At 36.8% G+C, this 27,021-nt stretch overlaps 1 protein-coding gene across 2 annotated transcripts in view; it reads right to left on the bottom strand.

Annotated features, from left to right (window-relative positions):
- Positions 1 to 23,792, bottom strand: part of Pip4p2 (phosphatidylinositol-4,5-bisphosphate 4-phosphatase 2) — a 57,197-nt gene extending 33,405 nt beyond the window's left edge. The window contains exons 1-2 of one of the 2 annotated variants that reach the window (XM_004641318.2): positions 23,605 to 23,792; positions 2,406 to 2,554 (exon numbers count right to left, since the gene is read on the bottom strand). In XM_004641318.2, coding sequence (XP_004641375.1) covers positions 2,406 to 2,554; positions 23,605 to 23,710 — 255 coding nt within the window. In that variant the 5' untranslated portion in view covers positions 23,711 to 23,792. The remainder of the gene's footprint in view (positions 1 to 2,405; positions 2,555 to 23,604) is intronic. The other variant, XM_023701358.1, reaches the window with a different exon arrangement.
- Between the last annotated feature and the right edge of the window lie 3,229 nt (positions 23,793 to 27,021).

Below are 27,021 nucleotides of genomic sequence, written 5' to 3'. Positions count from 1 at the left end.
GGGATTTTTTCATATTTAAAATTTACAATTACATTTACATACTTGACAGACAGGACTTATTTTTTCTATATTATTCCAACATCACTAGTATTCCTCAGTTTCCTCCCTTAAAACATGAGACAGTTGAACTAGATCTCAAGTACTGAACCTCAGTGCCAGCCCATGCCTTGTCAGGTCTGGATATCTGGTGCACTGTGAAATTGGGTCTGGGGGTGGGACATGCCTTTATATGTAAGTTTTAAAATTCTTAGTTGGCAAAATAAACTTGTATCTGCCAGGCACTGGGTAGGTATTTGTGTTATTATACTATTTTACATGAGAAAAACACAGTTTTAGAAAAGTAAAGTCCCCAAGGAGATATGACTACTAAATAGTAGAGCAAGGACTCAAACCCCTTTGTCAGCCTCCAAATCTCAGTTTCTAATCAGTTACACAGTCTTCAAGTAGTACTCTTTCTCAAGACCTTCTCAAATTTTCCATTAACTTGTCCTAGAAAATCATTTCTCTTTTAACCTTGAATTCTGTAAAAGTCTTGCCAACATTTTTCTATTTATTCTCCCATGATCCACTACACACATTCCTTACCTCCCAATTAATTCCACTAAAATTTAAAATACTTTATTAACTTTTTTCTTGTTTTGTTTCTTCTTTCTACAAATGCATCAGGTTCCTTTCAGAATGGCTGCCCAGGACAGATAAACTGATACCCGTTTTAGGTGACATGAGGAGAATGAATTACAGTAAAACTCAATGGGACAGGGAGAGTGAGCACAAAGGAATTTCTGTTGGACCCTAGAACATTATATGACTCTATTTTCAACCTGGAGTTTCTCCAGAAAAGCTCCTAGTTGTTTAACACTTGTTCACTTACAAATTTAAGATGAAGTAGTCACTCCTGAGTTTTTGAAGAAACCAGCCTATTTTGTAGGTGTTCTGATTTACACAATGTCCTTATCCAAAAACTGTCTCTTACATGAATTGAAAAAAAAATTATAGCAAAATATTTTACTTTATGACAAGGTTTTATTTCATGACTTTTCTATATGAAAACCACTACCTTTCATGGATAGCCATTGCTTAACTTTTCTTATAAGGGCTGGCCAAATAGCTCAGCGGATTAAAGTGCCTGTAAACAGGTACAGGGGCCAGGTGTTTGATCCCCAGGCCTGCAGTGCCAGCCCTGCACCCAGGGCATGCTGAGACAGCAATTGAGACTGGGCGTGGTGGCACGCATCTGTAATCCCAGCACTTGGGAGGCTGTAAACAGGAGAATCACTATGAGTCCCACCTAGTAGTGAGACCCTGAACACCCTGTAGACCCTTCCCTAAATACAGGAAAAAAACAAAACAAAACAAAAAACTTACAGTGTTCTAAAAAGGAAAAATACATAGATCCTAAAAATTACATGAATATTTAATTAGATTTTGAGAGTAAACTTTTAAAAATAGTTTAACTATGAACATAGAAACATTTCATGTAAGTCAGGATATACTTTAGTCATTATTAGAAATAAGCCTTGCTATTATCTTTGCTTAGGCTAGGTTGGTATGGTGGTGCACATTTATAATGTCAGTACTGTAGGAGTCTGAAGGGATGGGGAGATAGCTCAGTGGAATAAGTGCCTTCCCGGCAAGTGCACGGTCCTGAGTTCGATCCCTTGTGTCACCAAAAAATAAAAATAAAAAATAAATAAATTAAAAAAGAGAGTTCTAGGAGTCTGAGGCAGGGAGATTTCACATTATTGCCCACCCTGAGCAAAGCAGTGTCTTAGCAAAACTCTGTCTTAAAATTAAAAAAAGATGGACATGTAGCTCAGTGCAAAGCCCCCAGGTTGAATCCCCAGTACTATTAAAAATAAAAAAAAAATTACTTGAATTGTTCTTCCCAAAGTTATTTATAAAAAATGCCTTTCAATATCTTTTAAGATTTCACTGTATCAACATCTAATAAACATAATAAAATTTCAAGCTATGTGTAAACATGCAGAATCACAAACGCCCCCAAAATAATACTGACACTCTACAGATATAAAGTAAGTTGAAATAAATTTTCATATATTAAACAAAGTCCGCATTTGCAATAAAGTTTAATATATTTTTATTTCAGTAAAAATCAGAACAGGTTTAGTTGTGACATAGATATTAAAGATAATTACAAATAATTGCCATATCCAGTCAAATTTTAATAAGAGCCCAAAAACATTATACTTACATTCACTATTTTTAAAAAATGGGATTAGGAGGAGACAGCCTTTTTTCATAAAAAGGGACAAAAGGAGGGAAGAAGATTGTCATATTTATACTTAGCCCACATCTGCTCTTAAGTAACATTGCTAAAGAGCTTCTTTCAGGAATAAGATGTCAGATAACAATTTATGCTTTTTTAAATGGAAATCTCCACTTACCGTAGCTTCATTACAAACTGTGCATTTAACCACATGTTGGTGAAGTTTGCCATCCAAATTGATTAGAGACTGGCACACACGGCAGTTGATTACGGGAATACCACTGGCATCTGGGCTTGCGATGGCTGTATATGGAGGTGGGAGTTCTGCTGCAAAAACATTAGTCACAGAATTAGAGCTTCCAAGAAATTACTACAACTGGTAGGAGCATATAAGCAATAGAAGTGAAGTAGAAATTATCAAAATTTCCCCCAAATTCATGTTTTTAAAGCTAATCCACTTATTCTAGTTTCAGAACATACACATTCATAGGACTATGTTATCATAAAGAATAATTACTCACAGTGACAAAAACCTAATCTTGTTAGTGTAGGACTTCCCCAGTAATTCAATTTTTTTTTTCTTAACCTATACTCAAAATAGGAACTTCATCCTTGTGGGTAAATCTACAGAGCCATTAATAAGAAAGTTACAGTTTATAACTAAATTAAAAGTCTTGCCAATAAATCAAATGGTGAACAATAATGAAGTTTTAAGATCACTTATACATACATAGAAATTGTGTACAACCATGCTGTCTCTGTATAGTGACATAAGATAATGACTAGTTGTGACACAAATCTGGAGGCAGTCAAGGAAAATAAAAAATGAGCCAAGGAAAACTGAATTTACCAGTTGGAACTAAGATGAGAATTATGCTGACTTCAGATACAAAAGAGAAATAAAGCAAATTTAGTAATTTACTCAGATAGTCTCACATTTCTATTTGTAATTAAAAATCTAAGAAATGCCTTTACATATACATTGCTAAAAACTGTGATTTCTAGTATGAAGTACTCTGTGAACAACCACAACAAATACATACAATGCTACATAAGATCATATTGGTCATACTACTTTTATGAATATTTGAAAATATATTTCAAAGTGTGAACTGAAAGATACACAAATAAATGCACATGAGCTGTTATTTGTGATTTTTTTCTTCTTAGCACTCTAAGTGAATAAGGGGTAAGACGTCATCTCAGAATCAAATATATCTATCAGGAATGTAGATTAGAAAACTTGGAGAAAACACAATACTCATGTACTGTAGCACAGAACTTCTAAAAGATAATTGCCTAATCACTTTCTATAAATACAAAGTATAACAAAACTATAATGAATGTTTAAATTTTAAACATTTTATTACAGTAAAAGACACATGGCCATTCCACCTTTCAAAATATGTCCCTTACTTCAAACACACTTACTCCATCATTCTTGTCACTTTCTGAAGCAGTTCTGGAAATTCTCTATCATGTTTCTTAAGCTTAGCTGTCACATGTCCTGAACTGATACAAAACTTTTACCTTTCATGCTCATTTTGACTTTGAGAAGAGCCAGGGGTTGTGCAGTGCCAAATCAGGTGAATAAGGTTATGATCCACAATAATGTTTTTATGTCCCTGTCTTTCCACTGAATGGGATTTGGCAGCAGCACTCAGCATACTTTTCATTACACCTTGAAAGAGTCTCAAGGAAAAGAACTTCCAGAACTGCTTCAGAATATAGCAGGAATATGAGTCCCAGGGAGAAGACAAGCATATTGAGTTGGGTTATTGAAGTTGGGTTATTAAAACCTTTTACTTTATATTTTTTTAATTTAAATATTCACTGTATATTTTGATCATACCTGGTATCTAAGTTGTAGGCAGAGAAATTCCTTTTGATATAAAGTATTATCTGAGGATTTTAGAGAGGGCCATGTCCTGCACATGACTGAAATAATACTAAGAAGAACTGCTAACTGCATGGGGCTTCTGTAACACTATGGAACACAATCATAATAGCCCATGCAAATTTTTGAAATAGAGGATTTCTATCCATTACATTAGGTTATAAATAATAGTTTTAAAAGTTTCTGAGCATAATATGATACAAAAAATTCACATAGATTATCTATCATGTGGTACTCTCTCAGTTACCATAATGTAGATCGTTTTTAGACTACAAAGAATTAGCAATAAATATTGCCAAAATGATTCATAAACTGAATTTATAGAGTAGCCAAGGCTCTGAAGCAAGCCACTTAGAAATGACAACATGCTTATATTTCTGGACAGACTGAACCAGAACACTGCCAAACACTGAACTTGAAAAGAAGTCATACACATTTTAAATTACAAAAATAGCTGTAAGTCCTTTAAGGAATGTGAGTTTGACCCAGAGTGACCTATAATGTATTAAGAAGACAATAACAGATTAAAGGAATGAGTTGATAATATATCTTAGGCTCGGCCATTTTCAGATGGCTTTATCATATTTCAGTAGTGAAAACATTATTCTGGGGAAAAGAGTACACATCTCACTAGAAATTCAAGATACCCTGCCTCATTTTAAATAACTGTTGGCAATAGCATTATTATAAAAATTTATTTCCTCTCAGCATTCCTTTGAGGCATAGTAACATGAAGTCGTTCTCCCATAATTCTAAATCTCCATATTACAAATAATGATAGAAAAGAAAAATTTTTAAAGACAATTTCATTAAAAAGGAAAGTGTATGGGGGTGAACTACATTAGAGGACACTGAACTCCTTCCACTTTGACAAACCCAGCTTTGATCAAAAGTATCTCCTAAGAAAATAGCAGTAGGTGATCAGAAAAATCATTTGAAGTGCATTAGAGCCTATAAAGCTCTATAAAATTTTCCTCTGGATTTTTACTACATAATTTTTAATCTGTCAAAAAAGAAAAGCCTTCACTGACAAAAATATTCTGTTCTAATGGAGACTTGAAAAGTGGAGGGAGGAAGACAGAATTATCAGTTAGGATTCAAGTGTTAAAATGAAAAAGAATAAGCTCCATGAGGCCCGAGGCATATCTGATATGTTGACTAATTCACTAGCACTTGTAGTTCTGGGTCTGTGAAACAGCTTAATAGGGCTGGGGAGAAAGCTCAGTAGAATAAGCGCCTGCCTGGCAAAAGCAAGATCCTAAGTTCAATCCCCAGTAATGAAAAAAAAAAAAAAAAGAAGAAGAAGAAGCTTAATAAATATTTACTTAATGAATGAAATGAGTGAATCACTGAAATTTATGAGACACATCTGTCAAACAACACTAAGTGTATTACCACTATTGTCCTTGAAGGAGAATGTAGCTAGACTGAACAAATGGCTCTTTTCTACATAAAAGATTATTTTCTCTAAAAATGCCTACGAATGGTTAGGTGGTCAAGGGACATTGGCATAGGCACCAGATAAATGGAATCTGTCCAAGAGATCAATAGAATGACAGATGTGGTAGCCTAATTGCTCCACTAAACAGCATTTTTAGGCCCTTCATTTCAATTTTCTGCCCCCTACCTCAGGTGTAAGATAATCTAGATTTTTTTTTTTAAATTTTGGCCTCTTTTCTCAAAGGGAAATTTTACCTATAGCTCTTCTTAGTAAGGGACTTACAATTCCAGAAATTTCTTTCAGTTACTAAACCTATAATAAATAGCAACTTAGATCTGTTTGTCTCGTTTCACTTTAATACAGTTGAAAGATTACCATTATTGTACCCATTTTCAATTTGTGTATTAGAAGAAAAGCCCATTTTAATCCCAGAATTTGAGATCATTAGATATTAAGAATCATAGAAATTCTTCATTTAGACGAATATTACTTATTACCTAAACCATGGTCAATCTCTCTAGAAGGTTTTACTTCTAAATGAAAAATCCTTTACCTCCATGTAAGTAGATTTGATAAGCTAGTAATTCTTAATTCTAAAAATCTTCCATAAATCTCCAGAAATGTACGTTAGAAATTTAGGCAATCTTAAAAATTATGTGGCTTAATTTCTTCATTTTATGGTAAAAGAAACAAAAGCCAAGATATGTCTGACTTTTGAAGTTTTACACAGTTCAGCAAAGCCAAGCTCTGAGTTCTGTCACTGACATCTCCACACAATAACAGCTGCCTCCCTGAATAAATAATGACATAATGTAGGGGGGAAATGTAAAGATTAATGAGGCAGTTCTGCAGAGACAGGCAAGAATCTGATAGTGGCCATTTCTGGAAAAAAATAGATCTGTGATAAAAAGGATTAGGAACCAGAACAGGAAGTCAAGAAAAATAAAAAATTGAAATGACTATAAAAAAATCATTCTATGATAATAAAAACGTCACAGCAAAACAAACACAGAAGAGACAATGAAAGCGTATAGATCGCAAAGCAAACGTAATGGTCTTCCTAATACACTCGAAAGGATCCATTATTAGTCCACACACCCATAAGTGATCAGATTACATTTTCCCATCACAAACATCAACATAATTTATCCCTTTTATGCCAAACAGCTTCTCTATTTTGCTAATTCATCCTGATGTACTAATCTATACTTCAAGGTTTTTTTCTCAGTTATATCCATCAACATTTTGAATGTTGAAATTGCTTTGCTGGGTTCCTCTGACTTTCATCATCTCCGTTATTTCTTTACAAGTCTCTTAGTGGCAATATTTGCTGGTTTAATTCACTTCCTTTACTTACATTGTCTTTTATTCAGCCCTTCAAGCCTTTGACAAAGGATGTATCAAAACTGAAAAATGACAGCATGTTAAATGAGAGATATTTTAAGATACTGTTATAGCAAAAGCAGCCCATAGGAAAAGCACAGTTCCATTGCAAGAATCCACTTTCCCTTAGTATTTGGGTGAGTGTGTTAGGGACATAATAACTTGGCCACTAGAGTATAGCTACTTCTAGTGTCAACAGAAAAAGGGAAAAGCCACTTTCTATTCTTCCTCTTCTCTAAAACCAAAAAAAATAAAATTTACAAGAGGCTGTTGGGTTCTTCCCAAGCCATGGTACGCTAAAGAGGATTTATGTGGAAAAAGATAGCTTAGAAGGTCAGTGTGTTAGCAATTTGGTTTCTGTTCCCAAATTCTAAATTCACCCTTCTTTGCTCTGCATTGTGAACCAGGAGCTGGCACAACACAAAGCATGCTTTGGCTTCTCCAGTTGGCTGCCGTTACTCTGTTAACAGGCAATAAAGGGAGCCTGGAAAGCTGGAGGTAGAAGGGATTGTTCTCTTCATTTGTTATCTGTGAGCTTCCAGTCTACCTTCTGTTTCTCTAGATGTCACCCCAGGAGTTATATTTCACACAAGCAATGGAACTTTTCCATTGGCAACACTGAATCCACTTTGCAGTTTTCAACACTTGCCAGAACCTACTTCATTGTGTTCCTTTTTTTTTTTACATCAGTTATTTTTATTTTAAAGAAAAAAAAAATAAAAACAATGGTACAAAATCTCAAAACAAGATTTTTGGAGAGTAACGATGGTTAGTACATTGTGTATTGTTACTGCCAAAGTAGTTTCTCATATTACAAGATATAGGCAAGAAATAATAAATAAACAACATAGGTACAAACCTCTGGTTTTTTTTTTTTTAAAGTCAACAGAAAATGGAAATGTACTTTTTAAAGTTTCTAATACTAGGAGAAGATATCATACAATGTCTTTTAAATAAATTGTAAGTGTTTCTACTAAGAGAAAACCCCGGTACAAGCTAGACATTATTCCTTCCTCTAATATACAAGATCTTTCTGAGAGATAACAGTGCCAGCTGACCTGTGCCTCATCAGAAGTTTCATTTCTGCAGGAATCTTTCTCTAGTTGCTAGGTGTTTAAAAAATTCCGTCTTTTCCCACTTTTCTCTGGATTTAGCAGTGGCTTCTGCTTTCTGCTACCTCCCTGATACCTTAGACTATGATGCATACCTTTCAGCTACCTAGTTAACAACCTGATACCTAGTTGAACATTCCCTACATTAAATTCTCTTGTGTGGCTTCTATCTTCTTACCAGGTCCTGCCTGACATAGAAATTCATATAAGTCATAATCACAAGAAACACACTAATGGAATCGGAGAAGTGGTTGGGTAAACTTTGATTAAATGGCACGCTAAGCTCCCTACTGATGGAAAACAGGATGGTATGGTGCCATTCTGATGAATCACATTAGCCTTTGCACTTGACTTTACTATGAGTACATTAGTGCAGTAGTTGTTCACTTGACCACTGGGATAGTAAGAATTACTGTATGTACTATGATATTCATGGATTCTGGTGAATGCCCTGGGCCATTACAGAAAACAAATATGAGCCTCAGATCTTTAAACTCAGGTCAAGTCAGTATTGGAGAACAAGAAAACTTCTACCACAACCTTAAAAATAACATCTAATTTTAACTTTAAGAAGGGGATTACATTGATGGAAATCAAACAAAACCTCAATTATGCATAATTACAAATTCTAATGTTAGCTTTCCTAAGTCTCTTATTGAATGCCAGAAGACTGTTTGCAAGAGTGAATCTATAGATGTGGAATAGGGCCATCTGGTTGTACCAAAGCGGAACTGAAAATCTTAAAACCCTGAGTCACTTTGAGACTCCCTTGGAAGAAGAAAATAGCTTTCCCTCTGCATCCAGCCTTCTTTTGCTGAAGAACTGTAATGAAATTACCTGAGGCAGCCATTTTCCCTAAGATATATCATCAAAACCCTTTGTTGCTTCAAGATCTATAAGTGGGACCACATTATAACATGTTCCAGAAGAAGTACAAAGTCTAACTCAAGAAGAAGCAAGAGAATCACAGGATTTAGATGATATGGTTGTCAGAAAATATTTGTAAGTAGATCCTAAGAGTGACAAACAAACAAACAAACAAACAAAAAATGATGGAATATAATAATTGTTACGGCATGTATATAGATGCCGGTCCAAAGCCTCATGCTCTCAGGGACAGGATTTTTCAGAGGTGGCTGGATGTAGTGTGCCAGAGTATGGATTTTGAGTGTGTGGTAACTGGATCAGTCCACTGACTGAGTTACATACTTCAGGGTATAATTGAATGAATATACTGACACCAGAAGACCCATCCTAGGTGTAAGTGACACTAACCAATAGTCTTACAGCCTGGATAGAATAAAAAGGGAAAGGTGGGCTCACTGCTTGCTGTTTTTCTGCCTGTCTTGCCATAGATTCTTTTTCTTCTGTGATGCTCTTCTGCCATGCATCCCACCTTAGCCTGAAGCCTCTCAAACTGGGAACTAAAATAAACCTCTCCTCCTTCAACTTGTGGGTTCTGGGCATTTTGACCCAGCAATGATAAAAGTAACTAAGACAATAACAAAATAAGATTTATGGATTCAGTGCTTATTTTAAATCTGGAAGTGGCTCTAAAACTTCACATATTGGCTGATAAGACTTGATCTTTCACTTAATGAGGCTAAAATACCAGGCTATTCCTAGTATGATTAACAAGAACCAATCAAAAGTTCATGGAATTGAGAATGCTGAAATGTATTTATCACATGAAACTATACCTTACACCCTGCCACATCTCCTGACGTGGGCCAGAGCATACCCCCTTCACTAATAACATACCTTAAAGAAACACAGGCATCTGATCATGTTTGCTTTCCAATGTGAACCAAGCAATATAATATGGGAGGACTCCACTGAGATGGGCTGCCTTATTTCAGCAGGGATTATGGGATTCTAAATTAACAAACCATCAGCAGTATTTAACCAGACAATCAGCATGCACTATCATAACCCTAAGTAATGGATATTTAAATATTTTACCTAAAGGACTTTGGCAGTGGTTAGCTGAAATTAGTCTATGATTGAAATGGATGAGTAACCTGAAAAACACAACACCTGGTTATATATGATGGGAAAAAAAGTTCACCTTTTAGCCAGCAACTTAACTTTAATAACCATAGTACTGACAATCTTTTAACAAGTTCTCAACAAAAACAGGTTCATAGAACCCAAACAACTTTTTAATTTTTATTTATTTATTTTTTTATTTTAGGGAAGGGTCTACAAGGTGTTCAGGGTCTCACTACTAGATCGGACTCATAGTGATCCACCTGTTTACAGCCTCCCAAGAGCTGGGATTACAGGTGTGCACCACCATGCCCAGTCTCAATTGCCTTCTCAGCGTGCCCCAGGGGCGGGGCCAGCACAGCAGGCCTCGGGGATTGAACCTCTGGCTCCTGTACCTGCTTGCAGGTGCTTTCATCTGCTGAGCTATTTGGCCTGCCCTCCTAAACAACTTTCGAAGGGTTGGATGATGCCCTTGAGGAAGCATTGAGCAGCACTGCCCTACCATGTCTTGCAGATTTTCCTTCAAACTTTCCACAAGGAGATATAGACTGTTTACAACGAAAATGAATATACCAAGATTGAACTGGATACAGTGCTGCAGTAATGTAGTTCCAGCACTCTGGGAGGCTGAGGCAGGAGAATCACAGGTTTAAGTCCAAGTAGGCAGCTTAGTGACTCAGTGAGAGACTGTCTTAAAAAAAAAAAAAAAAAAGCCAAGGATGTAGTTTAGTGTAAAGGCCCTGGATTGAATCTCTGGTACAGAAGGAGAAAAGGAAGGGATAAAAGGAAGAAGGAAGGACACAGAGCTTCAGTGATTACTAAAACTGACTTAAATAACTTCAGATGAACTCAAAATGGTCACCAGAGAACAGATGGAGGCTTAGTTCAGGTCCATTGCATAGTGGTTCTCATAGATCTGAGGATCCTCCCTGAAGTTATTTTCTTAATTCTTGAAAATACCATTTGACCAAGAGATGGAGGGAGCGGGTAAAGATGAGGGAAAGGGAATTAAAGAATTAAGTGTTATGTACATACCAACGCCCCATAGTAAATGTACTGCAAACATGTACTAATAAAAAAGTCTGTTCAATATAATTTGAACAGACTTTTTTTTTTGGTGGTACCAGAGATCGATGAAGAGATATTCTTGGCAATGAATAGAGTTGTCAAATTTGTCACTATCATAAGAGGAAAGGCCAAGACTCTGAAATATATGCCACATTAACACCACAACCCTGAGGAAGCGCCAGGCAGTAAATGACCTTTGGTATGTCAAGTGTCATAGTACCTATCATATTTGCCTTTGATTAACTTGTTATTCTCAGTTTTCTCCAGAACAAGTTGTTTCTTAAGTATGATAGGACAGCTCTATAAGCCTTCTCAGAGAAAGTCAAGAATCCTGCAGCTCCAGGTGGAGAGCAGGTGGGACTACATAGTAAGTTCAAAGTTAGCCAGAGCTGCATACCAAGACCCTTTCACAAAAAGAGAGGGGGAGGAGGGAGGAAGAGGAGGAGGAGAATGAAGAGGATGAAGAAGAGGGGAGGGATGCAGGGAGGGAGGGAGGGAGGGAGGAAAAAATAAAGAGGCAGTGTGTCACGAGTACCCAAGCGTCCACTCCATAAGAGGCCCTGTGCTAGATGTACAGCAGGGATACCATGGAGGATGAGGGATTCTCATGGGAATCAGAGAGTATCCAGAGCTTAACAAACTCACACTCTAAAAATGTACCAAAGCAATAAAATTACAATGACCTTTCAGTGTGTCAAGTGCCCTCACAAGCACATGACACAAGGGACTAAAGGAGCACAGACAATTAACTCTGAGAAAGGCAGTTTATGCCAGAGTTGAAGAGAGGAGTGAAGTAAAAGGGTAATGACACAGTCATGCTGGCATAATTCAGAACATCTTTGAGTACTGCATCCTTTATATTTTTACCATTAATGCTTTCCTCCAAACAGTAGCTCTAAGAAAATGGCCATATTCTAAGCATGGATGTAATATCAGTATTGATATCAGTATATATCTTAGGTCCTGCAGTCCTGCTTGTAGGAATTTACATGGGTTCAAGGTAGATAATGGCACCAATAAACAAAGTGCTCTTATTTAACAGGCAATAATGATGACAACTGAGTGCTACAATGAGCCATTAATTGAAAACTGCCATATAACTGGAGATGCTGGCCCAATACCCTGTTAATGATGGATTCCTGGAGGACAACAGCTTCTGCTTTGGTTTGTCCATTTCTCCTAAGGCAGTCTCTACCTTACCCTAGCAATACATTTCACTGGTGGCATCAGTGCTTTCTACAAGTACTGATGTGTTATAAATTATATATTCTTTCCTCACCTATTTCTGTATTTATTTCTGTTTCAGAAAAGACACAAAACTTTCTGGCATTGACATACTTGAAACCATATCGCTCATTTGCCTGCCTCCATTCTTATTTTGTGATTTATATAATTCCTTTTAAGAATGCACACATTTCAAGAAAACAGAGGTGCTTGTTTTTAATGTAGAAAAAGTTTTTGCTTCATGGGAAAAAAAAGAACTAGTCTAGAAATCAAGAAATTCTTTCTATATAGTATGAAGAGGTAAAGAATTCCTATTCTTTCAAGTTTCTAGGGCAGCTCATTTCACTGATATCAGACTCTGTGTATTTTCTAAGAGAAAGCAAGACAGTTCCTTGTTTCTATTTAGCTATACCCATGAAAAAACTACAACTGTTTATAAATCTCATTTATCAGATATAATAACTGAACATCCCCCAAATTTTTGTGGTGCTAGAGATCAAACCCAAGACTTTATACATACTAAGTAAGTACTCAACTACTAAGTGATATCCCAGATCAAAAAATTTGGGCTGGGGGGGATAGCTCAGTGGTCCAAGCACCTGCCTAGCAAGCACAAAGACCTAGGTTTGATCTCTGGTACCACATGTTTACCATGCTGCTGCATAGCTAGATCCTGTACCACATAAACAAATTAAAGAATTTTAGAAAAGAGAGAAAGATTATATAAGGATAAGAGACAACTCAGTTGGTTTTGTAACACTTCTTTTGCTTAATGTATGAAACAGTATAACACAATGTTAAGGTATAGTAGTATTAGAAGATGTTTAGATACAATGAATTAGCTTGTTATTAATGTATTATAATGTGCAGTTTTCTAATTTGAGGTATCTTACCAATTTTTGACTGGCCTAAGGATCAATAATAAATGAGAAAAAGACAGTGGTTTAATTATTTTAGAATTAGAGAAACAGTCCTCATAAATCTGAGCAAAATATGATACATATATAAGATATAAGCATCTTACAATTGATATTTATTTTTAGGCATACAATAAGAGCTAAAAGACATTAAGTGAAGAAACTCTAAATTCCACTACTTATATTTTTGTTTCATATTAAAATACAGATATTGCTAAAGAAATACAGAAATTGTCATTAAAATAGCAGCTTCCAGTTGTATCCTTCAGGGTTGACAGCCATGAAGATCCTTCCTTGGCTGTGTGATGTTCCTGATGAAAGAGGTCAGCCATCACGTTCCGCTGGATCACTCATCGTTTGTTTTCGCTAGCTCACTATTAAACCCTCACTCACTGAGTGATTTGAACATCACCCTCACGCCATGGTTTTCATTCCCACAGTGGAAATGTGTTGTGTTGAGCACCCTGATATAGGAGATCAAGAAAAGAAAGATACCAAACATAAGAATCCTAAGTCCTTCTTTGTCTCTATAGGGTTGTTACACAAATCAGCACTAGCATACATAGTAGAAATGTTGCAAAATAATAGAAAAGGGCTTAATGCTGGATGGTTAAGACCAAAATAAAGCAAGACCTATATATCAAGAAATGTAAGTTTTGTATCTGACAAGGTCAGTCAAATCCCCTCAGGATTCTACCCTGAAACCCTGTACCATAGTTTATCTTGGTCTTAACCATCCAGCAGACAAGTATAAAAACAAGGTATAAAAAAATAAAGCCATATTAATATGCTGAGCTGCAAAAGGCTCAAGTCAACAACTCCTGACATTGCTAGTCCTATGGACAAACCACTACTATTATGGACTACTGGACTATATTGGATTATTTTGCTGAATTCACACACCTATAATATTTAAATGGTAATGGAATACAAATCTTTGACAAAACTAAACAAAAAATGAAGGAAATAATATATATATATATATATATATATTATATAATAGGCTAGGTATACAGCTATAATTTCTCATAATTCAATGAGAAGAAAAATTTGTACTAATAGTGTTTGGACAGGATAGCATGTCTGCATCTTGTACTATGAATAACTACTATGAAGACAATATGCAATGAATCAATTATTGCAACTGTCCTACTAACCTATTTTGAAACTGTCTCATTGCTATTTGTTTCTCAATAAAATTAATTAAAAAATTTTAATAAAAAAAGGAAAGGGCTTAGATGAATGGGTAGAATTTAAAATTAGTTTACAAAAATCTCTTTCTTATTCACCTAACTATAGGAAATATCAGTAAGTAAATATCCACCTGGAAAAGACTAGAAATGGCTAATACATGACACTAGTATGAGGCACAGGATATGGAACTAGGAAAAACATAGACACAAAGATAGATTTCCTATTCTAAAACAAATTCCTTCCTATTAAGATCTTGACAGACTACAGTGATGGAACCACACAAGCAGAATGAAATGTGATAATCAAATTATATGGACTTGTACAGATGTGCAAATAGAATGTAGAAAACTGCTTTTGTTAATAGACTCAGTACCAATCAAGGATAAACTCTACAGCCATCAATAATGTGACCAAAGTATAATTTATTTCTCTGATATACTGAATTTTGATAGTAACAGTAATATAACTTTGTGGCTTAAAAAATCAAAAATAATGTAAAACTAGGCACATGCTTAGAATTGTTAACTTCAATACTTGTACCTATCCACTGTGTCCTACCTCACAGATTTCCTCTTGTATTATTGCCTTATATATTCTACCAGTGTTTCTTTCAGATGGTATGCATATAGATATATTCTAATTTCATTACATAAGTAATAAAAACATATTTTTAATTTCCTCTTTTATTACACAAAGAAAATGTACCTTGCAATACTGTTCATTGTATCATTTTTTTCCTTTACAGTACATACAGGCCATATTTCCATAATGGTATACTGAGTTGCCTCACTTCTGTCCAGCTTCATACCATTCCATTCTCTCTGTTCCTCCCTCCCTCCCTCCCTTCCTCCTTTCTTTGAATATAGGTGACTTATAATTGCTTTGAAAAATATGTATAGTAGAAGTGGCACTCAGATTGTCTTGTATTCGGGCAAGTCTGATGATTTTGATAATGACCTAAGTCCTCATTAAAAGATGGTAGAACATCCAGTACTTCTGTTCAGCCTCAAAAAGGATCTTACATAGAGAACCAGAGTAAAATCCCTACATCCTATAAGTTTTTAAAATGTTTTTGTTATAAAATTTTAGAATGGTTTTCTGGAATCCACATAGCTTAGTAAAAATTAATATATTTTAGGGAAAATCCTATGACATAACAGAATCTGCAAATGCCTTCTGATTTTAAATCTACTTACTTTCATGTCTGTATGTTGCTTTTCCTTTGTATGTATGGTGAATCATAGTGCTTTACTTAATTTCTGAAACTATAAAATGCTATCTTCTAATATGTTCTCCCCTAAAATCTTCTTCTGCTGCAATCACATCCTTAAATATTAAACAATCTTAGGTTTTCTTATGTACTGAATGAAAACATATTCTAGGTTTTCTTACTGTTAGAAAATTTATATTATCAATGTACCAAGCTTGTCTATCTCACCAAAGTACGGTAGAAAAGTTCTGTGTGTTTGTTGTACTACATCCCCAGATCTATCCTCACCCCCCATTCTTTTTTTTTCTGGACAGTATCATTAAGTTGATACTTTGCCAAGACTGGGCTCCTACTTGTAATCCTCCTGCCTCATCCCCTCAGAGTGCTGAGATTATAAGTGTATACCACCATGTTCAGTTGGCATACCCGCTGCTTAAGTGGGCACACCACCATGCACAGTTGGAAGAAAGCTGTTGACATTGCCTTTAGAAATGCATGTCCAGAATAAAATGCCCTAATATGAGAAACCCAAAGTATACATAAAGACCAAAATAAAACAAAATATAAAACAGGGAGACAGGGGCTGGTGAGATGGCTCAGTGGTCTAAAGCACCTACTTAGAACAAGCGTAGCAAAGCACAGGGACCGCGGTTCAATCCCGCAGCACTACATGCCAGCCAGCCCCGCCCCCTGGTGGGCTGAGCTGGCCACACACACACACATAAATAAATAAATTTTTTAAAAAAATAAAACAGGGAGACAGACCGTTTGCAAAAAGGAATAGGATCAAGACCTGGAAGGAGTTGGGGATATGGGTAGTGGAAGGGGAAGTAAAAAGAATGACAAGGTGTTATATACATGTACCAAGTCCACATGATAAATCATTATGTGCTGCAAATATGTACTATTAAGAAAAGTTTTTTAAAATGCCTAAACATACATGCAAATAAAATAAATAAATAAAATGCTGTAACACATTCAAATGTATTCTACAGAGAAATAAGACACTAAAAGTTAGCTGGGTTTTTAAATCGTAAAAAACCCAGTTTAGTGTTCAGTAAATTATTTTTTTCTATTTCTAAAAGTATATGAAATAGGAATTGAGTGAATAGAGGATGGTGGAAGTAAAATGATGACAGAAAGACAATGCGCATTTACATTTTAAAGCTATACACACTAAGCATCCCTGATCCAAAATTCCAGAATTTAATATGCTCTGAAATCCAAAACACTTTAAACATTGACATGACTTCTGAAGCCTTTGGGATCTGGGATGTTTGGATTAGTGATGTTCAACAAAGTCCATGCAAATATTCCGAAGTCTGAAACACTTCTGGTTCCAAGCATTTCCTATAACAAATGCCCATAGTTGATTTTTCTTGGGCATATCCTGATTTCATACAAATAACAGCTACATCATAAAACATAAAAGCTAAAAGAAACATAAGTGTGGGAAACTGAGGCCCTTAGACATGCAGTAACTATTGCTACGTCAAACAGGTAGTAGCTGGCAGAGATAAAAGATAAGTCTCTAGTCTACTAGGGAAAATCACACCTGGTAGTAGATCTTGTCTGAGACTACAAAGGGATTTAGTTATCCAGTGCTTTATAAACTCAGCTAAAGTTCAGGCAAAGAAACAGAGATTTTTGCTTTTTTTCACATTTCTAAAAATTCTTACAGAGAAAGAGAAACTTCAAAACATCAATTTTGCTGCCCTCTCTCAAAACAAACAAAATTATGTCTGGAGATGTAGCGCCATGATTGGACATGTGCCTAGCAAACTCAAGGACCTAAAACAGTGGGGGAAATGTATCCTCTTTTAGAAGCTAGTAAATGGCTGCCATTCTCAGTTTATTTAATATTTCTTAGTCTGATTTAAAATGAAACAAAAAAATAGCTAAGCCCAGTGCCATATTCCAAATTATCTGCTTTTCCCCAAAAGGGAAACATTGGGGTTTCCATTCAGATCACTGAGATGTTTAAATACTAAACATCTCAGTGTTTTCATCACCTCTGTTCTGGCTCAGAACACCAGCACCTCTTGCCCATTCTACTCTTAGAACCTCCTGCTTAGTCTCATGTCTTATAAGCCCTTCTTGTCTCTCCTTCCCACTAATCTATTCTCCATACACTAATCAGAATGACCTGAAGCAGTAAAACATTTCATGTTTCCCCATTGCTCCAAAGTCTCCAAGTCCCCCTCTTTACTCTCAGACTACAATCCCTTCTCTTGGTAGTGGCCTACAAAGCTTGCCTGGTCTCTCCCAGTCTTTGCCTCTGATCTCTTCTACCCCTCTTCCTTACATATGAAGCCACAGTCTTCACTGTTTTTTAAAACAGTGTTAATAATTGTTGTTTCTGATGCCTAGAATGCTTTCCCTGGACCCTTCAAGGGCTTGATTCTGATTCATTTTTCAGGTCCTTGAGTGATTATTATCTTGCTCTATCTTTCCTGCAAAATTTCCCACTTGGACAATTAGTCTTTTTCCTCAACCCTACTATATTTTCTTTACTCTGAAATTACTCTGCTTATCATGTACCTTTTACTGGAATATAAGCTCTCCAGCATCTGGTATAGTATAATAGGCACTCACATATCTGAAAGGATGGCTGAATGAATGAAACATTTCTTAATGTTTTAAAGATGCTGGGTATAGCTAAAAGAAAATGTGGGCATTATAAAGCAAAATAAAAGACTCCTGGAGCCTGATGCCTACAGAGTAGTGGAAAAGGATTCTGAGCGGAAATGGGGTTGTCACTATACTGGAAAAGTGGAGGCTGATATACTTCACCAGTGTTTTGGCTCTGCTTTCTCTTCATGAGGTTGTAGCCTCAGTGAAGCAGAATCAGTTTGAAAACAATTACTTTAAAGCATCAGCATTAGGTTAGCATAAAATCAAGCATCTCCTGTTCAGCAAGATGTGCTTGCTGAGAACCAAAGCAGGCAGACACCTTATGGGCCTTGAAGGAGCATCAGGAAGCTGCTCTCACATATGCTGCATCTTTCTTGCTCATTGTGATAAGCTGGCTTCCAGTGGGTCTTAGGTGTCACTTTCTTTTTCATCACTGGGTATTGTTGAACCCAGGGCCTTTTCACTGAACTAAATCCTTATCTCTTTTATACTTTCTAGTTTGAGACAGGAACTTGCTAAGTTGCTAAATTGCCCAAAACTGGGCTCAAAGTTGTGATTCTCCGTGTCTCAGCCTCCCTCAGTGCTGGGATTTCAGGCATCTGCAGGCATCCCAGAGTTCTTCTTTCTTTAATATTTTATCCTCTTGATTCTATGATATTACTATCTTCTACTTCTTAAGTCTACTTCACTTGCAGCTAAGTTCATCTTTCTCTTATCAAGTCATCAATCACGGGAGCTTTTCAAAGCTTTGGCCTGGTCTTCTTTTCTTACTTTACTTTTCTCCCCTACATAATCTAACATGGAGCTTCCCAAACCTTTTCACATAGTGGTACACAGAGAAATGACAATATTCGTATGACTATTCAGAGCTGAAGGCCACTAGTCAGAAGGCTCAAATCACTACCTTAGTATAATTATGTTCTATCACCTGCATATTCTATGGCACAGGGGTCTGGCTAAGAGGCATTCTGAATCAGCATCTGTGTATTTAGCTATCACCACTATGCAAAAGCACATTATTTTATATTTTCAGTCCAGGTCTCATAACTTAGTACTACCCCTATGGATCGAATTGTTGCACATATTCTTGGATATTTGAAATGTTTGGAAAGCTTTGTGTCTAAAACTAAGCTCACGATTCCCGGTGCTGCCCAAAACTTGGTCCTCATCTGGTGCTTAATGTCTTAGTTTAGGTAATTAAAATATTGAGTTGTAACAGGCAGATTTCAGGAGATATCCTTGCCACTACCTTCTTACTCCCTTGGGTTATCCAGCAACAAGCCTTTCTTAGTCTACCTCTTTAATGTCATCCTTTGCTTCCCATTTCTACCACAACTTGAATCCAAGCTATCATTTAGTATATATCGTTAAATATACCTGAGTTATTACAGTAACCAAGTAAGTCCTCTCATCTATTCTAGCCATTCCTCATACTCACTGTCTACAGAATGATTTGATATAAACATATGTGTGTGTGTGTGTGTGTGTGTGTGTGTGTGTGTTCCATCCATCCCTATAAGACAAATTTCCTTAACATAATCCACAATGCACTAATATTCATTATTATGGTCATTTTTATATATAAAACAAAATCTTAGTGTAAAACAACAATTTCATGCTAATGCTTATGTTGATTGGCCTCAGTTGGGTAGTTATCACCTACAGCCTCATGTAGTAAGAGTTTGGCTACATCCACTTTGCATTGATGGCATCTTCATTCACATATCTGAAGGCTAGGCAAATAATTTCTCTCCATGGAACTTCACTCCACATCACTCGTTTGGGGTTCCTTCAAGAATGACATCCATCCCCAGTATATGACACTTCCTACACAAGTTGCTTTTCCTAAAGTGCACCTTCAAGAGACCAAGGTAAAAGCTATAAATCCTCTTCTAACAGCCTCCAAATTTATTCAATTTATTTTCTACCTTGTTCTAGAGATCAAAATCAAATCAGAAGATCAGTAAGAATGAAGAGGTGAAACGATGCCAAGGCTTGAATATCTGCATTCACAATTCATGGCAGGAGTCTTTGAAGACCATACCTACATGTCCATTTTCTTCTTGCACTGCATTCTCTGTTTCCATCCATCTTAATGCACTGGACTTCCCTCAGTTCACATACTTGCTGTCCTCTATCCTGCTGAAGGATTTGCTCATACCACTTACTTTCCCTAGGATGCTCAATACCATTTTGCCAAGATAGCTACCACTGAACATTTAGATCTCATTAATGCCTCAGAAAAGCCTTCTTTGTCTTCTCTAATAAGGTTAAACTATAATGTATACTCTCCAGGCTGCAGTCACATTTCCAACATGGTCCTCATCTGCTTTTATTTTTTCATTTGTTTGGCTGAATATGTAATTTAGGTCTCAATATTTTCCAGTATGCTAGAAAAGAAGGCTGACTATGTTTTTCATCTCCTACAATACAGCTTGCTAGTGTGTCAATGTTGTGTATGTGTATATGCGTGTGTGTGTGTGTGTGTGTGTGTGTGTGTGTGTGTGACTGCATGAAAAAAGTGAATGAAAGTATCTCTGTAAAACAAAGTATTTTCTCCCTTTAAGATGTATGGTATATATAGTAATCACATTCTCATACTCAAAACTGTGTATATATAATTAGACAACCCACCTATAAAGAATTTTTGTCAGAGGAATCTTATAAATTTAAAGATCATATTTGTTTGCCATATAAATTTTATAGATGGATATAGTAATCAATTAATATATCCAACCTGTGAGTTTTATATTCATTTTTTCAAATTTCCTTCTGAGACAAAGTTATCTTTAATTTTAATTTCTATGCCTACATAAAAGATGTCAATTGTACCAAATGGAGCATTCTAATCAAGAGAAAGAGATTTTTCTACTCTCCACAGGACTCCACTAGTGACAGTGGAGGTCACTCAAAGCGCTGCCCTTACAAACCTACACAGACTGTCATCAGACCACATGATTCTTCTTGGGCTAAAATCTGATACACAATGCTAACTACTCCTCATTCCATTATTAATAACATAGCTAGAAATAAAAATACTAAAACTTTTAACCCAGAACAGGGGTAGGAACTATTGTTTATGTTCCTTAGAAGGTGACACAAGAGCAATGGGTTGTATAAGACAAAATACACTTATGGTTCTTCTGGTTGTTCTTTTAAATAAATGTTTGGGTAATTATAAATAGTATTATAAACTAAATTTCATTATTTAAAAGTACATTCTATTTCTGGTCTTTTGAATTCCAACTCACAATTCTAATTGTTTTCAACTACCAGCATCATCTGGCCTAGTGGCAGAAGTTTTCTTGCAATCTAAATTCATTCAGCCAGGCATTTACTTACCTTTATGACCATACAACAAGAACTCCATGAGGCCATTAGTTTGGCCAGTCTTGTTCACCTAGAGCACTGTGTTGCCCAATAAATTATTGAAAAGAATAGCAATGGCCTTGAAGATTATTACTCAGAATACTATTGTGCATATTACTCAGAATATAACCATATGAAGATGGTCATTTGTTATTAATCAAGGAAATATATTGTCAAAAATACTAATAAAATGGCTTCATTTCTCACTTTTTTGTGCTTCTTGCTTTTTAGGTATTATACCACATAAAATCAGTGTTTCTAATTATCTAAATAACTTTTTCTCTGCAGCTGAACTGGAACATATATATATATATATATATCATAGTTTGAGAATTTTGACCAGGTTAAAGAAATTTATGAAAATAGTAAGTCAACACACAGGTCCAAGAGTATGTGTTACCAGTTTTAATATAGCCACAAGTTGACTACAAATACAAAAACAGGAATCCAAAACAGATGGCATAAAAATAGATTCTAGGTTAGTTACTTAAATCAAACTAGGCCTCTTAATAAATTGTCAAATGTTTTGTCTTTAAAAGGCTTATTCAATGAAGTTGAAACATTCATCAAGAAATTAGTGAATAGCAGTTTAGATAATAGCAAAATATTACATCAAATTGCTCCCCTCCCAGGAAATCCTCCTACCTGGTGTCCTCTGATACTGTTAATTAATACTGACCAACAAACATGACTTGTGGGCTTTCTGTGGGTGTGTTTCTGTTTCACTTTACATCTTACCTCTCAAGCCTTCAATCACTGCATTATTCACAGCTAAATGTCTTTCTCTTTGTCCTTCTCCTTGTTAAGTGGGGGTTAAGAGCTAGATAGTTGATTTTCAAGCTATAATGTGTTAGATGGAAAAATGGAAAGACTAGACAAGTTCAATCTGCTCTACAGCTACTCCATCTTCAGGCTTGAATTTAGAGAAAGTTGTGTTACACAAAGCATGACTTGCCTGTATTTTCAAAAGCATTAACTTTTGTCTCCCTGGGATTTTAGATTTCACTCCCACTCCACCAAAAAAGAGAAAGACGCAGTAGAGCTCCCTCTGCAATTGCCCTCAGTGCTGATCTCCAGCGTTGCTGCCATTCTTTAGATGGCCTGACTCCACCTTATTTTTACTATAGTATAATCACTGAAAAGGATTAGAACAAAGACAGGTCTTTGCATAAATTGAATAGTTTGCCAGATTGATTCCCCTTCCCTTGTTTCTCCACATCCCATTCAATTAAATTTTTTGTTTTTATATTTTTAAAAAAGAAGCAGAAACATATGCCGTATTAACTTGGGATACTTTTTAGAAGTTAATCTCAGCCTCACTCAGATATGTATAAAAATATCTCTTCTTGTCTATCAGAAATATGGTTCTTCTCAGCTAAAGCTAACATAATACTCTTTACAAGTAGGATTAATACTCAAGGGCAAGAATTTCAGAGATACTAGGAATATTGATTAATCATATTTGCTTTGGTAAGTCAATTTCTTAAATGAACAGAAAGCCGGTGGTGAATATAACAGATGCATATTGCTCAAGCTGAAGTCCTTTCAAGGACAGATGCTAAGGTAAGCAGTATTCCAGGCTTCAGAGTAACCCAAAGGGATTTGTGAATAACTGTGAAAGATTTACACCACCTCCCCGCTGCACTTGGGAGTTGCTCTGAAAACAGCAAAGCTCAGCTTGGGAAACCCTTGCCACATTGAGTATCCCTGGGCAAGAGGCGATGAAATATACGCAAGCACTCTTCCAGCAGCGGCTGCAAGGGCAGCAGAGCCCTGCAGCGGAAAGCCCTGGGCAGGCCGGCGAGCTCAGGAGGGCGCAACCATCATCCTTCTCCACCAGCCCACGGGAAGGGCTCCTATCCATCTCTAAACTAAGGCTCCTGGGTCTTCACCATGCAAGGCTTTCCCCAGCCAAGTAACAAGGTCCAGCCGGCCTTACCTCTGGGGCTGCTTTCTTGCAAGTACGGTGGGGCAGTAGGAGTGACATTTCCCGAGTGGGCTGCAGATAGCAGCGGCGAGCGTTCGTCCACGCCATCAGCAGCCATGACTGCAGCGAGGCGGAGAGAGCGGGCCCAGGTGCGGTGTCCACAGAGGTGGAGGGTAGCACTGCTGCGGCCGGCCGCTGAGCCCGGGCTGTGTCAGGCTGCAGGCGGGGGCGGGGGTGGGAAGGCATGTGGAGGAGGGGTAAGAGAGGGGAGGGGGAGGAAGAAAGAGCCGGGTGGGGAGGAGGGGTTGTAGGGGGCGGGGGCCCGGCTGGCCAGAGAGAAAGGAAGCAAATTAGGGAGGATGGGGCAAGGGGGACGGACCAAAGGGAGGGGCCAACGGGATGGGGGTGTGGTGGCCAAGTCCTTCCTCTGGGGAAAAGGTGGATAAAGAGCAGCCTGAAAGGGGCCAGGAGGAAGGTCTGGGACTTGATTACAGGAAAAGTAGAGCAAACACAGACCTAAAGTGTGGCTCCTCCAGGAAAGAGGAGAGGCTGACCCCGCGGTCAAACTTTGCAGCAATTACGTAAAAAAGCTCATCCGTGCTTTCTTGAGGGCGTTCTTTTGTTAGGAAGCAATTGTTCAATGTCTGTTGTCTAAGAGAAGGTAGGTTCTGCATGAATGCCGACAGACTCTATTTTCCTTATTGTCAATTATTTTCCTTTCTAATATGAGTGTTGGCATTACCTGGTTGGTTCTTAAGCAACTGTTATTTATTGAAGCTGTGAGGCGATGTTGGATTTTACAAGCTTCATTTTATGAAATACACTGCCATTTCGTTTTGGTTTTGCGTTATACACACAAACTCAATAATGATATTTATGTATAAGGGAAGGGAATTAACGACCACTTTTCTTGAGATCATGTTTTAAAATAAAATTTTATTGGTAAAAGTTTTAAAAGCAGCTCAGCATAGTTCTTGCCTCATAGGGGCTTTTTTTTTTTTTTTTCCTTTTTTTTTTTCTTTTATGGTGGTTTGCCATAATATCCTTAAGTGGTTCATATAGCTATAAAAATAATCAAAGTTTTGAACACTCCCAAATAAAAAGAAATAGAAATAAATTTTCTGCAAAAATATTTATTACTTGCTTACTGTATCTACATGGACATTAGGTTTAAAAAAAGATGAAAAATGAAGCTGGTAATCTCAGGTATAGATTCCAATGAACATAAGGAAAAGTAGATCTTAGATATCTGAAAGTACATCTTGTATTACCTGAAGAAGGGTCCTTATTTTGCTCTCTGAAGGGAAAATCCAGATGGAAGTTCATAGAGAAAATCAAACAATACTTTCCTTTATACAGCATCTTTCGTGGGTCAGTAGCACAAGGAAAAAATTTAAAGTTGCCCATACAATGTAACTAATCCAAAGGTTAACATAGAGGTGTCTAGAAACCTAGAAAATGAATACTCAAGATATAGCACGTATTGTAAAAGTGCCTATAATTTACAAAACAAGCACTATTACTACAGGTATTGTTGACTGGAGGCTATTGAATTAAAGAAAACTATAGGAAGAATTAACAGATCCTATTAGTCCAGTGCTATGGTTTCAGTGAATATTGCCCCAAAGATCTATCCTAAAGGCTTTGTCTCCAGGATGGCAATATTAGGAGGTGCTATGGACCTATAAGTGGTGGGCCTCAGGGGAGGTCCCCAGGTCTTGGGCATGTCCCTGAAAGGGTTAGTTTGGAGCCTAGTTGGAGCCTAGTCTCCCAGTGTCTCTCTACTATCTGGGTATGATGTGTCTGTTAGCTCCAACATGTAATCACAACATTGCCACCTGCAGTCCTCATCAGAGTCAAATGAAGTGGATCACCTGACTTTGAATTTCCAGACTGCAAGCCTTTCTATAAGTTAATTGCCTAGGAATTTGTTTGTGGTGATGCCAATGTGACTAATATATCTTGTATTTTTTTAGGGAACCCATCCTATGGCACCTCACTATAATGGTATTTGACTTTTCATTGCCCCATTTATCCCTCCATGCCCTGATTTTAGTATACCAGAAATCATGTACATATTTTGATGGGTATGTTGGGGCATACCTGGAATCCCAGCACTTCAGGAGTTGATGCAGGAGGATTTTAAATTTGAGTCCTACCTAGGCAATTTAGTGAGACCCTGTCTCAAAACAAAAAGGGCCAGAGATGTGCCTTATTGTGAAGTCCCTAGGTTCAGTCCTTAGCTCCAGAGAGAAAGAGGAAGACAGACAGACAGAGAGAGAGAGAGAGAGAGAGAGAGAGAGAGAGAGAGAGAGAACATATATATCTCATTCATGATATCACCAATATCTAGCATAATAGTAGTATGTGTGCAATATTTGCCAAGTAAATAAATGATTGAAAAAACCCCACAAAATTTCAATATCTTACTAAAATACTTTAGTATTAAAAAGTTAAGAACATTTTATGAATTCTTTGTTTAAGAGGTAGTCTTACTATGTTGGCCAGCCTGGCTCCAAAATCCTGGCTCAAATAATCCTCTTGCCCTAGCTTCCAGTGTAGCTGGGACTCCAGATGTGCACCACCATGCCCAGCTCTGTCATGAGCTTTTGATGAACACAGTAGTCTTGCCTTTGCCTGAATGTTTTCATTATTCCATTATATGTCCTTAGCTAAGGTTTTGTTTTCCCATCAAGTAATGGCCAGTATAAAGGATTTCTTCTTTAGTCCTTTATATGCTTTTGTATCTACTTTAGAACTTATATGAGGTTAATGGCAGTTACTTTTCTTGTACTATAAAAGGCAGTGAATATATTTGTACCAAAACTTTTTATTAGATGAGTATCTTTTCATTCTAGGTTAAAGATAATACTATGGTTTATAATTATATAAAAATGTTTCTATTGGAATACTAGTTATTTATACACAAATAATAAGAGATATAATGTATTTAAATTATTGCTGCAGTGAACTATTACTAAATAGCAAACCACACCAAAGTCAGTAGCTTAATACTTGACTTGTTATTTTTCATGATTTTTTTCTTTTGTGGAACCAGGGATTGAACTCAGGCCCTTGCGCTTGCCAGGGAAGAACTAATTCTACTGAGCCATCTCCCTGGCCTCTATTTTTCATGATTGTTATGCTTCATATGTAGATGTACCCAAGAGCATCATGTAGTCATACGAAAGGGTTTTTGAATGTGACTAAATAATGGACATTTGCAGCCTACTTGCTGTTGGAAAATGGGGTTCTGGTTACAGGGGGTGTGACCTGGAAGAGTTTGTCTCCTTCCTTGGCCTTCCCTTCTCTATTTCGTGGACACCATGACATGATTAGCTTAACTCTGCTGTGTCCCTCTATTTTGCTGCCCTGCCCTGTAGTCCCTGGATTATAGATCCTATAATAAACTGTGAGCCAAAATAAACC

This window comes from Octodon degus, unplaced genomic scaffold, assembly GCF_000260255.1.
Source record: "Octodon degus isolate 3935 unplaced genomic scaffold, OctDeg1.0 scaffold00134, whole genome shotgun sequence".
NCBI classification, from domain to species: domain Eukaryota; kingdom Metazoa; phylum Chordata; class Mammalia; order Rodentia; family Octodontidae; genus Octodon; species Octodon degus.
This window is presented reverse-complemented; position numbering and strand designations above follow the sequence as displayed.